This window comes from Hyperolius riggenbachi, chromosome 1, assembly GCF_040937935.1.
Source record: "Hyperolius riggenbachi isolate aHypRig1 chromosome 1, aHypRig1.pri, whole genome shotgun sequence".
In the NCBI taxonomy this organism is placed as follows: domain Eukaryota; kingdom Metazoa; phylum Chordata; class Amphibia; order Anura; family Hyperoliidae; genus Hyperolius; species Hyperolius riggenbachi.
Genome location: NC_090646.1, coordinates 663601036 through 663619017, shown reverse-complemented (window position 1 = coordinate 663619017; position 17982 = coordinate 663601036). Strand labels below are relative to the sequence as shown.

The window sequence follows — 17982 nt, the reverse complement described above, 5'->3', positions numbered from 1 at the left end:
TGGACAGGAAGTAAACCTCCCTCTTCTCCTTTCATTTCACCACGAGCAGGTCATCAGCACACAAGGCGGCCCTCTGCCCCCGTTCAAGTCTGGTGGTAATGAGCCGTTGGGGGAAGCCCCGGCGACTAGGCCGCACGGTGCCACAGCATCAGATTTTTTCAATTTTTAAGTGCTGAAAGAGAGCCACACTTGTGTAATAATTGTCCACATAAAGATGGTACACCTTCTGGAACAAGGGTGACACCAAGTCCCACACAACCTTTCCACTGCTCCCCAGGTAGTCAGGGCATCCGACCGGCTCCAATTTTGAGTCTTTTCCCTCATAGACCCTAAAATAAGATGTATAGCCTGTGGCCCTTTCACAGAGCTTATACAGTTTCACCCCATACCGGGCGCGCTTGCTTGGGATGTACTGTTTGATGTGAAGGCGCCCGGTAAAACGTATGAGGGACTCGTCTACGCAGATGTCCTGGTCAGCGGTATAAGCATCTGCAAATCTGGATGACAGGTGGTCTATAAGGGGTCGAATTTTGTGGAGCCGGTCAAAAGCAGGGTGGTCACTTCGATGACAGGTTTCGTTGTTATTGAAGTGCAGGAAGCGCAGGATGTTCTCAAATCGTGTCCTGGACATGGCAGCAGAGTACAGGGGAACATGATATGCTGGGTCCGTAGACCAATAAGACCGCAACACATTCTGCTTTACTAGTCCTGTGTGAAGGAGAAGGCCCAAAAAAATTTTAATTTCGGAAACTTGGACTGGTTTCCACCGAAAAGGCTGGGTAAGGAACTTTTCAGGATTGGCGGTTATATATTGTGTGGCCTTACGGTTGGTCTCTGCCACAATTAAGTCTAAGAGATCCTGGGTGAAGAACAGATAGAAAAAGTCTAGGGCCGATCCTAAATTATCTGTCTCCACCTGGACTCCAGACTGGGCGGTGAAAGGGGGAAGTACGGTGCGGCGGAATCAGGGGATTGCCAATTTGGGTTTGCCAGCACCTCTGGTAAACTAGGGGTAGTACGGGCCCGTCTTCTTGGTGGCTGCGACTGGGATCTTACTGCACGTGCCACCGAACCAGTTTCAACTTCCATGCTGGTGCTCGCCACTTCACCAGGGTCTACGGAAGTACTGGTGCTAGGTCCAGGAGATGTTGTGCTGCTGGTGCCTGCCCCACCATGAAATCTCAGACCAGCACGAACACCACTCTGCTGCCCTTGAGGCCGATCCTGCGCCACCTGCGGTCCAACAACATGGGGTGTGGTACGCCTGGCTTTAGCCGGGACCTCAACCTCGTCATCACTATCGGTCAGTGAGCCACTGCTCAATTCAGGTTCAAACTCTGACCCGGAAGATTCGTCGAATGAGGCGTCCCAATCGTCCTCATCCGACTGGGCCATGTACCTGAGAACCTCATCATCGGAATACCCCTTTCTTGCCATGGTGGGCTGCTAAATTTAGGGGGTATTCCTCTGAGACTACCCAGAAAAAAAGAGCACCTACCTAGCAAAAGGGAGTATTTGAGAGGTAGAAAGCTGTGGTTACTGAGTTTTGATTAAAAAATAAATCAAAACTGAGGTTTACAGTGCCACAGCTATTGTACAGTGTTTTTTGCAGTGATCAGAAAAACAATTCTGTCACTGCGATGGGGCGGGCTGAACGCAAGTGCAGGCGAACGATCAGGCCTGATCGGGCAAACACTGCATTTTTTTGTGGATCCTAGTGACCCTAAAAGATCTGACTGCGATCAGTAATGATCACTTACAGATATTATATAGTACCAATGTTGATTAGCGACAGTGATGACGCTAATTAGTGACTGTGGTGCAGTGGGCTGAGCACTAACTGACACTTACAAAGGGGCCTAGCTAACTGGCCTAACTGCTAACACTAGTGATACTAAAAAAGTGACAGTTTTCACTGATCACTGTTTTTTGATCACTAGGATGGTGACAGGGGGGGTGGTGGCGAGTGGGGACTCAGAGGCAATCAGAAACAATCACAGGACAATCAAAGGCAATCACAGGACAATCGCAGGCCAATCACAGGGCACTCAATTCACAGGACAATCAAAGCCAATCACAGGGCAATCAAACCAATCACGGCACAATCAAAGCCAATCACGGGACAATCAAAGCCAATCACAGGCCAATCAAAGCCAATCACAGGGCAATCAAACCAATCACGACACAATCAAAGCCGATCACAGGCCAATCAAAGCCAATCACAGGGCAATCAAACCAATCACGGCACAATCAAAACCGATCATGGGACAATCAAAGCCGATCACGGGACAATCAAAGCCAATCACAGGCCAATCAAAGCCAATCACAGGGCAATCACGGGACAATCAAAGCCAATCACGGGACAATCAAATACAATTACAGCACAATCAAATTGAATGTCAGCACAATCAAATTGAATGTCAGCACAATCAAATACAATTACAGCACAATCAAATACAATGCACTGGGAAGGTGATTGGGGAGGGGGGGGGGGGTCTGAGGACGATCTAAGGGTGTGGGGGGTTGATTAGGTGCCCGCACGGGGCAGACTGGGTCCTGATCTGACACAGGGGGTGAGGATAGGAGATCAGTGAGGGATTACAGGGGAGAATAGATGTAAACAATGCACTGGGGAGGTTATCAGGAGGGCGGGTCTGAGGGCAATCTGAGGGTCTGGGTGGGTGATCAGGTGCCCCCAAGGGACAGTTTAGGGTCTACGCTGATGGGTGGTGGTGACAAGGGGTGATAGACAGGTGATAGATGGGTGATAGACAGGTGATCAGTGGGTAAGGCAGCTATACAGCTGTATACAGTATACAGGGGGGCGGTCTGGGGGGGGGGTCTGGGGGGATCTGAGGGTAGGGAGGGTGATCAGGGGACCCTAGGGGGCAGTTAGGGACCTAACCTAGGGGATAGCGTCCCTAGATAGTGACAGGGAGTGATTGATGGGTTTTTAGGTGGGTGGTGGGGTGCAGATACTGGTGTGCTGGGGTGGTCAGGGGGGGTTCTGAGGACTGGGGTGGGCGATCGGGGGGTCTGTGGGGCAAAGTGTGTGGTCTTTTTTCACCTAGCTAATGGCTGCCGTCCTCTCTGATGGTCGCACGACGAGTGACCATCAGCGGAGGAGGCAGCCAGTATAATGCACTTTGTTACAATAACAAAGTGTATTATACGCTTTCCCATAGGCTGATCGCCGCATTTGAAACCCGCCGGCGCTGCTAATTGGCCGGCGGGTTTCCGAGCAGGGCGGGTGGAGCCTATTGCCGGCGGTGATCGCGTCATTGATGACGCGATCGCCGCTCAGCCACCGCTGATGCCGCCCCCGCCGATGGGCGTATTGCGGTCGTTTGGGCCCGGTCTTTGCCGCCGCCCATCGGCTGGGGGCGGTCCTCAAGTAGTTAAAGGGAAGGTCCAAGCAAAATAAAAAAATGAGTTTCACTTACCTGGGGCTTCTACCAGCCCCGGGCAGCCATCCTGTGCCCTCGTAGTTACTCACTGCTGCTCCAGTCCCCTGCTGGCAGCTTCCCGACCTCGGAGGTCGGCGGGCAGCATTGCGTACATTTTTACGCATTCCCGCTAGTGCAGGAACATTAACACATACATTTGTACGCTTTAGTGGTTCAACGCGTAAAAATGTACGCATTGAACCACTAAAGCGTAAAAATTTATGTGTTAGTGTTACTGCACTAGCGGGAATGCGTAAAAATGTACGCAATGCGGCCCGCCGACCTCCGAGGTCGGGAAGCTGCCAGCGGGGGACTGGAGCAGCAGTGAGTGACTACGAGGGCACAGGATGGCTGCATGGGGCTGGTAGAAGCCCCAGGTAAGTGAAACTCATTTTTTTTATTTTGCTTGGACCTTCCATTTAAGGCCGGACTTCCTAGCAGCACATGGCTAGATCATTTTGTTTGGTTCCCTGCAGTGTTGTGACTCTGGCCATCACTCCTGTATTTTGAACTCTTGGTATATTGACCCTTGCTTGTCCGACTATTCTCTTGCCTTCTGTCTTGGTACTTCTTATTCATTCTGATTGCCTGGTTTTATTACTGCCTGTCTGACTATTCTCTGGTATGCTGATTTGGTTATATGCTCCTGTATATAGCGTGTGATATGTATCATTGTATGTTTTGTATATATTCCGTATAGATAGACTAATAGGTTGTTAGTTGTGGTGCACCACGTGTAGGTTGTATTTAGATTGTATGTGTTTGGTGATCTGTGTTAGTACACATTTATCATTTCTACTCCGTTGTACAGATGTTTATTTCAGTGTGATCTTCTGGTTTTGTTTAAACCTAAGGGTTGACCATGCAGAAGTCGTGGATCTGTCAGTCTGGGTCTTGTCAGGACCACGATCTGCATGGTCAATCGTTACAGGTTGTGAATAGAGCCAAACATGTTAGAATTGTGTCAATGTCTCAATATTTAGGAACCTGACTGTATATCTGTGTGTGTGTGTGTGTGTGTGTGTGTGTGTGTGTGTGTGTGTGTGTGTGTGTGTGTGTGTGTGTGTGTGTGTGTGTGTGTGTGTGTGTGTGTGTGTGTGTGTGTGTGTGTGTGTGTGTGTGTGTGTGTGTGTACAGTATGTGTGTATGTGTGTGTGTGTATGGTGTGTGTGTGTGTGTGTGTGTGTGTGTGTGTGCCAACACACCAACACCAGCCAAACACTTACCCGGGCAACGCCGGGTCATCAGCTATATACTATAAAGCTTTAATAATAATTATATCAACAATCCCATCACAATCCAAGTTTTACACAAATTAATGTTTTTTATTTATTCGTACTTATAAAGCGCCAACATATTACGCAGCGCTGAACATTAGTTAGGGTTACAGACAATATTTAGGGGTGACATACATCAATATGACCAGTGCAGTTTCTAGGCTAAAATGCACCCAGGGCGAGGGTGTAAAAATTGCGCCCCCCCCCCCCCCAGCAAGGTATGGGTGCCCGCAGTATAGGTTAGCCAGGTCTAGTTGCACTTAGTATAGGTCCCCCCCAGTATAGGTAGCCAAGAATAGGTACCCCAGTATAGGTAGCCAGGCATAGGTGAGCCAGTATAGTTGCCCCCGCTATAGGTTAGCCAGGTAGGTGCCTCCAGTATAGGTAGTCAGTATAGTTGCTGTAGAATGTACTCTAGCTTATGTTAACTTATTTCTATTTTAATGACCAGACACTTGAGGTCGTTTCAAAGGGGTTAAATAAAAGGGGTTTATTTACAAATATACATATGTACAAGTTAGATCATACACACTGTGACTCACATAATGGCTCTATATACCCTATGCACAGTCACACACTTGCATTAGCGGAGCCTCTATTCTATCTCACAGTCCATGTCAGCATTCCGAGAGAGAGAGAGCTTTCCAAACATTGTCTTATATCTGGATACCACAGGTATAGAGACCCCTCCTCTGTGTTATATATCAATAGTTCCTGCCCTTAGCAGTTGGGGGAGGATAGGAACCTGTTGGGGTTGTTGTAGCAGTTGTTCACTTGCAGTTAGCACAGCCCTTCGCCATTCCAGATTAAGCAGCTCCTCAAACCTGGTTGTAGAGATGATTTGGTTTCAGTTGAAAGAGGACAGGTCCTTCCCAGAAACTCTTGTGTTGACAAACCAGATAACTCAGTTTCCTCTCACCTTGGGTAGCCAGTTCCTCAATGGCCATTTGCGGGGGCTGGGGTCAGTGTCTGAGGCCTTTGTCTTTGCTGTGTTATTTACTCATATGCAGATGTGTGTGGTTGTAAAAAGTCATTTAAGAAACACAGGCTTTGCACAAGGCCCCAGCTGATCAACTAGATTCACTGCAAATCTCTCATAGCAACATAAATTTCCAGACATGCTTTTCCATTAAGGCACACATGGAAATACACCGTTTATACTGATAAAATACAACACTTGCCCCCAGTATAGGTTAGATAGGCAGGCGCCCCTGGTATAAGTTAGGTAGGTGCCCCAGTACAGGTTAGCCTCTAATATAGGTAGCCAGAATAGTTGCCCCCAGCATAGGTTAGATAGGTAGGTGCCCCCAGTATAGGTTATTTAGGGAGGTGCCTGCAATATAGGTAGCCAGTATAGTTGCCACCTGTAAAGGCTAGCTAGGTAGGTGCCCCCAATACAGGTTAGATAAGTGTCCCCAGTATAGGTTAGATTGGTAGCTGCCCCCCAGTATAGGTTAGATAGGTAGCTGCCCCCCAGTGTAGGTTAGATTAGGTAGGTGCCCCCCAGTGTAGGTTAGATTAGGTAGGTGCCCCCCAGTATAGGTTAGATAGGTAGCTGCCCCCCCCCAGCGTAGGTTAGATTAGGTAGCTGCCCCCCAGTATAGATTAGATAGGTAGCTGCCCCCCAGTGTAGGTTAGATAGGTAGCTGCCCCCCAGTGTAGGTTAGATTAGGTAGGTGCCCCCCAGTATAGGTTAGATAGGTAGCTGCCCCCCAGTGTAGGTTGGATAGGTAGCTGCCCCCCAGTATAGATTAGATAGGTAGCTGCCCCCCACTGTAGGTTAGATAGCTGCCCCCCAGTGTAGGTTAGATTAGGTTACTGCCCCCCAGTGTATGTTAGATTAGGTAGGTGCCCCCAGTGTAGGTTAGATTAGGTAGGCGCCCCCCAGTGTAGGTTAGATTAGGTAGGTGCCCCCCAGTGTAGGTTAGATTAGGTAGGTGCCCCCCAGTATAGGTTAGATTAGGTAGGTGCCCCTCAGTGTATGTTAGATTAGGTAGGTGCCCCCCAGTGTATATTAGATTAGGTAGGTGCCCCCCAGTGTAGGTTAGATAGGTAGCTGCCCCCCAGTGTATGTTAGATTAGGTAGGTGCCCCCCAGTATAGGTTAGATAGGTAGCTGTCCCCCAGTGTAGGTTAGATTAGGTAGCTGCCCCCCAGCGTAGGTTAGATTAGGTAGGTGCCCCCAGGATAGGTTAGATAGCTAGCTGTCCCCTATAATGGAGGGGGGAGCCGGAGCCGCGGGGAGGGCAGCCTGACCTGCTCTGCATCTGAGGGGGGAGCACGGAGGGCGCCCGGGAGAGGGAGGGAGAGGTCGGGCTGCCCTCCCCGCGGCTCCCCCCTCCATTATAGCGCCCCCCTCCCAACAGCACCCAGGGCGGCGGCACGCCCCGCACGGCCCTAGAAATGGGCCTGAATATGACAATACAGGAATACAAGAAAAACCAACTTTACCTGTCCGTGGCAGGTCCCGTGACGTTCCTCACGGCGTCTCCAGCGGGACTCGCTCTTGCGTGGGGTCCTCTGTGCCATTTTCTCGTCCTGGTGTCTCCAGCACGGCCGCGGGAAGTCGGGGGCGCGCATGCGCAGTCTCTCTGGTCGCGCGCGTGTGGGCCAGAGCGGGTTTTACAAGTTAATGAGGTGTGTCTGAGCCAGACCATCCTCCAGTGGGCTGGGCTTATTCCCTCTTCAGATAGTATATCTATATATATATATCCAGTTCGGCCTATCTGGACGAGCTTCCTCGTCCAGATAGGCACTGCTGCTTTCCCTGCATGGTGCGCGCGATCGGGCGCGCGCGCGCACCCGCCGCTAGCCCCCCGATCAGTGAATGGGAATATAATTCCCATTCACCGATCTAACTTCCCCGCAGAAATACCGATGCTTTCTCTCCAGAGAGCGCAGTATTTCTGCCCCCAGGAAACAACTCCTCTGATTTTTATTTCCTGGATGCGAGATCGTTCGCATCCAGGACTTTTTTCACAAATAGCAAACTGCACCCACATACATTTTTAATTAAAGAATTATATTATTTTACATGTAAAATAAACAGTTTATGTAGCAAAGAAGGAGACGGCACACTGTACGCTTCTTCAAGTAAACTGTATTGTGACAACAACCTACAGCTTACAGAGCAGACCAGACACACGACATGTTTCGGGCTACGCCCTTCCTCAGGTGTGCCACACCCTACACCAGTAAATAAACAGTTTCCCTCCCACACCAAAAATTACCCACATACATTTTTTATTAAAAAAAATAATAAAAAAAATACAATAAAAAAAAAAAAAAAAACAACATAAATAGTTACCCAAGGGTCTGAACTTTTTAAATATGCACGTCAAGAGAGTATGTTATTATATTATTTAAAATTATAAGCTTATAAATAGTGATGGAATGTAAAAACCGGGACAGATGGGCAAATAAAATACATGAGGTTTAATTACGGTAGCGTATATTAATTTCAAACTATAATGGCCAAAAACTGAGAAATAATGAATATTTTTCATTTTTTTCTTAATCTTCCTGTTAAAATGGATTTAGAAAAAAATAATTCTTAGCAAAATGTACTACCCAAAGAAAGCCTAATTAGTGGCGGAAAAAACAAGATATAGATCAATTAATTGTGGTAAGTAGCAATAAAGTTATAGGCGAATGAATGGGAGGTGAACGTTGCTCGGATGCATGAGATTTTCGGCACTGCGGTGCTGAACTGGATATATATAAAATCGGATGTATGTATGTGTGTGTGAGTGTATGTATGTGCCGCGATCACTCAAACGGCTTGACCGATTTGAACGAAACTTGGTATACAGATCCCTTACTGCCTGGGATGATATGTTCTGGGGTTCTCGCGGCCCCCCTGCACACGTGGGCGGGGCTACAAACAGCAAATCAGATTTCACCCATTCAAGTCAATGGAAAAAATGTAAAAGGCTGCCATTCTCACAGTAATCAAGCCAGAGTCCCCACACTTGGCACAGTTGGTCACTTGGTGACCGAGGTTACAAATCCTGGAAAAGTGGGAGGAGCATAACACAGCCAATCAAATTTCAGCCATTCATTTTAAATGGGAAAATGTAAACTGCAGCCATTCTTAGACTGTTAATCGCAGGGTTCTCAAACTTGCCACAGTTGGTCACTGGGTGAATGCGATTAAGATTCAAGAAAGTGGGTGGAGCCTACAACAGCCAATCAAAATTCACCTACTGATTTTCAAGGGTAATATTTAAACTGCTGCCATTCTTACACTGTTAATGGCAGAGACTTTAAACTTGCTACAGTTGGTCATTGGGTGACTGGAGTCCAAATTCACTAAAGGGGTGGGACCACCTACAGCCAATCAGATTTCCTTGGTGGATAAACTGCTTCCATTCACACATTTTTGATGCCAGGAACCTGAAAGCTCACAAAGTTGGTCACTGGGTGACTGTGTGTCAAGGTTACAAAAAGTGGGCGGAGCTAAAAACAAATTTCACTTGAAAATATAAACTGCAGCCATTCTTACACTGTTAATGGCAGGGCTCTCAAACTTTGCACAGTTGGTCACTGGGTGAATGAGATTAAGATTTTGAAAAGTGGGTGGAGCCTACAACAGCCAATAAAAATTCACCTTTTGATTTTCAAAGGGAATATTTAAGCTGCTACCATTCTTATACTGTTAATCAGTGGCGTAGCTAAGGAGCTGTGGGCCCCGATGCAAGTTTTACAATGGGTCCCCCCAAGCACTCTATACATAACAATTGATATGGCACACAAAAACCTGCCAATGGCAACTACAGTGTCAGAAGTACAAGAAGGGGATGGGGAACAGTTTGTTAATGATTATCACTATTCAAAGTATCTATAGAAGTGATTATCATGAGCACAGGACCAATAGAGAGCTAATACTGTAGTTGAGGGAGGGCCCTTCGGGGCCCCTCTGGCCCAAGGGCCCTGAAGCGGTCGCAACCTCTGCAACCCCTATTGCTATGCCCCTGCTGTTAATAGCAAATGCCTCAAACCTGATACAGTCAGTCATTGGGTGATTAGGGTTCAAATTCAGAAAGGGGGCGGAGCCACAAACAGACATATTTGTTTTTCAATGGGAATATACAAAGTATTGATACCAAGGACCCCAACGCTGATAAACTTGATAACTAAGTGACTGTATGTCAAGGTTAGAAAAAGTGGGCGGTGCCAACAACTAAATTTTTAACATGGCAGGGTTCCCAAACTTTACACAATTAGCCACTGGGTGACTGGGACGAATATTCAGAAATGTGGGTGGAGCCTACAACAGCCAATCAAAATTGACCTATTGATTTTCAGGGGGAATATCTACATTGCTACCATTCTTACACTGTTAATGGCAGAGGCCTCAAACCTGATACAGTCAGTCATTGGGTGACTGGGGTCCAAATTCACTAAAGGGGTGGAACCACAAACAGCCAATCAGATTTGTTAGATTGATTTCAGCCGTTCTCTTATTGGCAGGGTTCTCAAACGTGACACAGTTGGCCACTGGGTGACTGGGACTAATATTCAGGAAAGTGGGTGGAGCCTACAGCAGCCAATCAAAATTCACCTTTTGATTTTCAAGGGGAATATTTACATTGCTGCCATTCATACACTCTTAATGGCAGAGGCCTCAAATCTGGTACAGTCAGTCACTGGGAGACTGGGGTTTAAATTCTGAAGGGAGCGGGCCAAATACAGCCAATCAGATTTGTTTAATTTCAATGGTAAAATGCAACTTATTTATGCCAAGGACCCCAAAGCTCATAAACTTGGTCATTGAGTTACTGTATGTTAAGGTTAGAAATAGTGGGCGGAGCCAAAAACAACTAACTTTTTACATTGGAAAATATAAACTGCAGCTTTTCTTACACTGTTAATGGCAGGGTTCTCAAACGTCACACAGTTGGTCACTGGGTCACTGGGATTAATATTCAGAAAAGTAGGTGGAGCCTAAAAGAGCCAATCAAAATTCACCTATTGATTTTCAAGGGGAATATTGAAACTGCTGTCATTCTTACACTGTTAATGGCAGAGGCCTCAAACCTGCTACAGTCGGTCGTTAAGTGTCTGGGGTTCAAATTCAGTAAAGGGGCGGAGCCAAACACAGCCAATCAGATTTCTTTGCTGGATAAACTGCTTCCATTAGCAGAATGTTGATGCCAGGAACCCAAAAGCTCACAAACCTGATCATTGAGTGACTGTGTGTCAAGGTTACAAAAACTGGGTGGAGTCAAAAACTGATTTTTCTGGGAAATTGTAAACTGCAGCCTTTCTTCACTGTTAATGACAGGGTTCTCAAACTTTGCACAGCTGGTTACTGGGTGACTGGGATTTATATTCAGAAAAGTGGGTGGAGCCTAAAAATGCCAATCAAAAATCACATATCGCTTTTCAAGGAGAATATTAAAATTGCTGCCATTCTTGCACTGTTAATTGCACAAGCCTCAAACCTGGTACAGTTGGTCATTGGGTCACTGGGGTTCAAATTCAGAAAAGGGGACAGAGCCACAAACAGTCAATCAGATTTGTTTCTTTTCATGGGAAAGTACAAATTATCGATGCCAAGGACCCCAAAGCTCACAAAATTGGTCATTGAGTGACTGTTTGTCTAGGTTACAAAAAGTGGGCGGAACCAAAACCAAATTTCACTGGGAAAATATAAACTGCAGCCATTCTTACACTGTTAATGACAGGGTGCTCAAACTTTGCCCAGATGGTCACTGGGTGACTGAGATTAATATTGTGGGAAGTGGGTGGAGCCTATAATAGCCAATCAAAATTCACCTGTTGATTTTCAAGGGGAATATTTAAATTTCTGCCATTTTTACACTGCTAATAGCAGATGCTTCAAAGCTGCTACAGTTGATCATTGGGTGACTGGGGTTCAAATGCTGGAGAGGGGGTGAAGCCACAAACCGCCAATCTGATTTGTTTCATTTCATGGGAATATACAAATTATTGATGCCAAGGACCCCAAAGCTCACAAACTTGGTCATTGAGTGTTTGTGCGTTAGGGTTAGAAAGTGGGCGGAGCCAACACCAGTCAAATACATACACAGGCAACGCCGGGTCATCAGTGGGTGGAGACAAACACAAATTTCACTGGGAAAATGTAAACTGCAGCCATTCTTACACCGTTAATGGCAGGGTTCTAAAACTTTGCACAGTTGGTCACTGGGTGACTGAGATTAATATTCAGAAAAGTGGGTGGAGCCTACAAAAGTGAATCATACTTCACCTATTGCTTTTCAAAGGGAATATTTAATTGCTACCATTCTTGCACTGTTAATGGCACAGGCCTCAAACCTGGTACAGTTGGTCATTGGGTGACTGGGGTTCAAATTCAGAAAAGGGTGTGGAGCCACAAACAGCGATCAGATTTTTTAATTTCAATGCAAATTATTGATACCAAAGACCGCAAAGCTCACAAACTTGGTCATCGAGTAATTGTGTGTTGGGGCTAGAAAAAATGGGCGGAGCCAACACCAGCCAAATACATACCCGGGCAACGCCGGGCAATCAGCTAGTTAGGTGACCACTATTTACAGAAGTGTGGAACTTCAATGGGGGCAGGATTTGCCCCCAGTTTTGCCAACATATACATGGCTTTCTGGGAGGAACACTTTATTTGGTCTGACCATCCTTTTAAATCTAATCTTGTACTATATACTAGGTACATTGATGATGTCTTGTTGATCTGGGAGGGGACAAAGGAGAGATTTCAGGAATTTGTGGCTTATTGTAACAACAATAATTTTGGGCTAGAGTTTACTCATGTGATTCACGAAACAGAATTAGTATTTCTTGATCTAGAACTCTTCGTGGATCAGGAGTATAAGATACAAACCAGGACACATTTTAAGCCCACGGCGGGCAATTCATATCTTCATGCAGACAGCTGTCACCATCCGGGATGGATAAACAACATCCCGAGGAGTCAATTCTGCAGACTGAGAAGGAATTGCTCCCAAGATCTGGATTATCAAAAACAATCAAATATCCTGAGAACAAAATTTTGAGAAAAAGGATATAGAGACGACCATATTGATAAAGCAATACTGGAATATCAAAACAAAAAAGTTGAAGCGTCTGATTATAATGGCATAGACAAGGACATTGACTGTATAGGAAACAAAAATGAAAATAAAAACAAGAATAAAGATAAAGACACGAAAAAAGCCACAAACCAAAAGAACGGTCCTACCTTTATCACTAAATATACCCAAAAATCAGGAGAGATTCAAAATATCATCCAAAGGAATTGGCCCATTTTACTGCAAGACCCCATAATGAAAAACCTATTACCAGAGAAGCCTAATATCATCCACAGGAAGGGAAAATCATTGAAAAATGTAATTGCACCAAGCAAAATAGATAGACAAGAATCCACCACTTGGTTGAGAAGTAACATAACAGGAAACTTCAGATGTGGATCGAATAGATGTGGTTGTTGTCAATTTATGCAACATAGGCTTAAAAGCATCCAAAACCCAGAAGGGCCCCCGATACCTCTGAAACAATTTACTAATTGTGCCACAAAATTCATTATATACATGTTACAATGTGGTTGCAATAAAAGATATGTGGGTAGGACCACACGTGAACTAAGAACCAGGCTAGGTGAGCATAAATGTAATATCCTGGCCAAATCTGATAAACATAGTGTACCACGTCATTTTCAACAATGCCACCAAAGTGATCCTGAATCTTTAACCATTACTGGTTTAGAACATATAGCAGATTCTCTCCCTACAGGCATAAGATACAAAAGATTGTGCGAGAGGGAGGTCTATTGGATATTCCGTCTCGACACATTAACTCCCAGAGGCCTAAATGAGGATTTGGAGGTCCAAAGTTTCATAACCTAGCCATTTTTTTCCCTTCAAAACACCCCATAAACCCCCCCTTTTTGCTTGTCCTATTCCCCCCCCTCTCTGGCACTTCGTTACCTCATACGCATATCAGCATTCACAATAGTGGACAGTAACTGAGGCTCCACGGGCAATGAGGAACTGATATTAAGATTGCCCGTAAGATTGCCCGCTTGAAATTCTTGCTGTTGACAAAAGGGCTAATTGTTATATTAGTTGAGTTAGGTCACGTGGGTTGTGACCCTGATAGGTATAAATTGGGTCAGAGCAGTGAGACAGGCTTGATGCCCTTGGCCCTGAAAAAGTCCTTTCTGGTAATTCTCCTAAATTTAACAAAGGTTTTGATCCAGGGGAGTGTATCCGGTAAAACTCTTAATACCAGTTATCAGGTATGTATTGTCCCTCCTAATAGTGTACAAAAGAACACCAGGACACACTGTTTCAGATTTCTCTGATTTTTTTATATAGTTCATTTATCTATTAATTAATATGCAACTCCACCCATTTATAGTGAGAAACAAGGAATTTTTATTTAATCAATCAGTTTTCGAAGACGCACCTACTTTTTTGAGATTAATTGTCATTTGGCTGCAGTAAGGTCTGATTCAAAATACATCAAAGGTTGCTATCCAGGGGTGTGATTGCGGTAGAACATTTGACACTGGATAACAGGCATGTATTGCCCTCCTAACAATACACATATGAATGCTTGAGCATACTGATTCAGAATTCTTGAATTTTTATATAGTTTATTAATTTTTAATCTATACGCACCTTTATTCATTTATAATGAGAACATTTTGATCCATAAATGTAATTTTCTGGTGCCTAGCAGGTCTAAGGCCACATACAGACATCAGACCATAGTCTTTGGAAAATGAAAGATCACAGACCAATCTTACCACCCTTCATGTAGTATGAGAGCCATACCTACACAGTCTTTTCTATGGAGCTGAACTCCACATCAGGAAAAAATCTTGGCAAGATGCTGCACACACAGATCCTGTACAGACACAAAAGATCAGTATCTGGAAAAGATCTGTCCCTGCCAAAGATCCGTTCCTGCAAATTGCATTCATAGTCTATGAGATCTGCAGATCATCATAAACCCCTTGTTTAACTGACATTCATCTGCAGATCAGATCCACCAGGATGGATTTTCAGATCTGCAGATCTGCAGATGAATGTCAGTTAAATCATGTGTATATGATGATCTGCAGATCTCATAGACTATCATTGCAATTTGCAGGAATGGATTTTTGGCAGGGACAGATCTTTTGCAGATACTGATCTTTTGTGTCTGTACAGCATCTGTGTGTGCAGCATCTTGCAAAGATTTCTGTCTGATGGGGAGTTCAGCTCCATAGAAAAGACTGTGTAGAGTATGGCTCTTATACTACATGAAGGGTGGTAAGATTGGTCTGTGATCTTTCATTTTCCAAAGACTATGGTCTGATGTGTGTATGTGGCCTAAAGCTTTAGCATGGCCGGGTCCTAACTAGATGGATCAGGATTGTTCGCATATAGACCATGTAGTAGTTTTAATTTCACATGTATAATGGATTTTTTAGATCTAGGGTCATAGTTCATGTTTTAGTGTAATAATCTTTTTAGATTAAGTTCAGTGTACCTATAAATATATGGTCAATTGATTATAATTTTCATGTTTATAGCCATTTGACTGCAGTAAGGTCTCAATCCGGGATCTAGCGATCCTGTTGTAAGGACAGATCTTTAGCTTGAATCTACAGTCCCATCAACTTAACTAGCCTGCTGCACAAATAGGAAGGTTTCAGGATTAGACCATTAGGGTTTATAGGTATAATAGTTTTTATTATTATCCTTATCAATATTATTCTTTTAGAAAGTTCCACATAGTACTTGACAATAGTCCGCATAACAGCGGAGTTTGTCAGTGTTTTATTTTTGTTACAATAAAGTTTATTGAATTTTAATCCCGCCCCGTGGTAACTGTTGCCACAAGAGGGAAACTATGTATACAGGGCTGTCTGAACGTAACGTCACCTGAGGAAGGCGTGGACCTACGCCGAAACCGGTAGTGACGTCAGACAGCAGTCACTGCGCACCGCTCCCCGCAGAAGGACGCTCCTGTGTGACTCCATCCACACCTCCAGCCCTGGCCAGGCTGGATCAGACCGAGGCGACCTGCTGACGGGCCACATAAGGCGCAGTATCTCTATACAATTTGTAAGTGCATTTTTTATTGCGTGCATAAAGTATATATTTTTGGTAATGCACCATCGGAGCGCTCTCTGTCTCCCCTCACCAATCAGCTAGTTAGGTATATATTAGTATATTAGGTCAGACGAGTCAGTCACTCGCTGGCCTTGATACTAATCAGTACGCTGGTTCCTGGCCTAGCAAGCTAGCTTCTTGAGATACATTTATATATTGTGTAGATGAACAATATATATGTACTCCAGTCAGTCAGTCTTGTCATATTTTGTAGTTATTGAAGTTTGTTATTTTGTAAATTTCTGAATATCATATACTGTTTATTTATCTGTGTACCGACTTTTGCTTGCCTTTTGACTCCGATCTTGCCTGACGATTCTGTACCTCAGTCATCTTATTTCCGTTACCGACTCAGCCTGTCTCTGACTGTTATTGTCTAATCCTAGTAATACGACAGACATCTGATATATGTGTGTGACCCTGCTCAAATTTGACTATGATTTGTTTAACGATTCTGTACCTCGACAAACTTGTGCACAAGTTCTGACTGTACCAAACTATTACCTTGTACCATTACTGTGTTATATTGTACGGTATTTAGTCATGGCCAGTGTGTGTGTGTGTGTGTGTGTGTGTGTGTGTGTGTGTGTGTTCGTTCCTGTGTGTGTTCGTTTGTGTGTGTGTGTGTGTGTTCCTGTGTGTGTGTGTGTGTGTTCCTGTGTGTGTGTTCGTTCGTGTGTGTGTGTGTGTGTTCGTTCGTGTGTGTGTGTGTTCGTTCCTGTGTGTGTGTGTTCGTTTGTGTGCGTGTGTGTGTGTTCCTGTGTGTGTGTGTGTGTGTGTGTGTGTGTGTGTGTGTATGTGTGTGTGTGTGTGTGTGTGTGTTCGTTCGTGTGTGTGTGTTCCTGTGTGTGTGTGTGTATGTGTATGTGTGTGTGTGTGTGTGTGTGTGTGTGTGTGTGTGTGTATGTGTGTGTGTGTGTGTGTTCGTTCGTGTGTGTGTGTTCCTGTGTGTGTGTGTGTGTGTGTGTGTGTGTGTGTGTGTTGTGTGTGTGTGTGTGTGTGTTCGTTCCTGTGTGTGTGTGTGTTCGTTTGTGTGTTCCTGTGTGTGTGTGTGTGTGTGTGTGTGTGTGTGTGTGTGTGTGTGTGTGTGTGTGTGTGTGTGTGTGTGTTCGTTCCTGTGTGTGTGTGTGTGTGTGTGTGTGTGTGGTGTGTGTGTTCGTTCGTGTGTGTGTGTTCCTGTGTGTGTGTGTGTTGTGTGTGTGTGTGTGTTCGTTCCTGTGTGTGTGTGTGTGTGTGTGTGTGTGTGTGGTGTGTGTGTTCGTTCGTGTGTGTGTGTGTGTGTGTGTGTGTGTTCGTTCCTGTGTGTGTGTGTTCCTGTGTGTGTGTGTGTAGTGTGTGTGTGTGTGTGTGTGTGTGTGTGTGTGTGTGTGTGTGTGTGTGTGTGTGTGTGTGTGTGTGTGTGTGTGTGTGTGTGTGTGTGTGTGTGTGTTCGTTCCTGTGTGTGTGTGTGTGTGTGTGTGTGTGTGTCTGTGTTCCTGTGTGTGTGTGTCTGTGTCCCTGTGTGTGTCTGTATGTTTCTGTGTATGTGCCTGTGTGTACGGTGTATATGTTGCATTACATCACTTTTTCAATGTGCAATGATAACATTGGTCCTTTCTTCTAGTTTCATGGGAGAATTGTCAAAAGAACAAAAACAACAACTAGAAGCCCTTAAACGATGCAGACCAGACATGAAGATTGAGTATTGAGAAGAATAATGATCCTGACTTTATAAGGACTGTTCATGCTGATGTTGGCCCTAGTGAATATGCTCCCACCCTTATGCATGACTGTAAAAGACCTAAAATACATGAATAATGTTTTATCTCAGAGGCTAAATGTAAATAGGTTTTGTTGACAACATAGAAAAAAGGTTTTTTATCTGCTATACGACCGCGTTCCTCTGATGAACATGATCGTGGCGGCGGCCCCAGGACCTCCTAAAGCCAATTGGCGTCTAGTCCTGGGGCGGGGATTTGCAAGAAATTGTCACCGCTTGGATGATGGAGCTCCGCTCCGCCATCAGTCTAACAGCGGCGATCGCCATCTATTTAGTCTGTACAGCACTGCGCTCTATGGCAGCGCTAATGACAATCTGTTGTCATAGGCTGATGCTTATGACAGCTGATGGCACTGATTGGCTGGAGGGGGGAGGGTT

At 45.1% G+C, this 17982-nt stretch overlaps 1 protein-coding gene across 1 annotated transcript in view; it reads left to right on the top strand.

Annotated features, from left to right (window-relative positions):
* Positions 1 to 17654, top strand: part of LOC137544096 (ribonuclease inhibitor-like) — a 145108-nt gene extending 127454 nt beyond the window's left edge. Inside the window, exon 7 of the mRNA XM_068265163.1 lies at positions 17449 to 17654. Within this exon, the coding sequence (XP_068121264.1) occupies positions 17449 to 17533 (85 nt within the window). The 3' untranslated portion in view covers positions 17534 to 17654. The remainder of the gene's footprint in view (positions 1 to 17448) is intronic.
* The last annotated feature ends 328 nt before the right edge of the window (positions 17655 to 17982 follow it).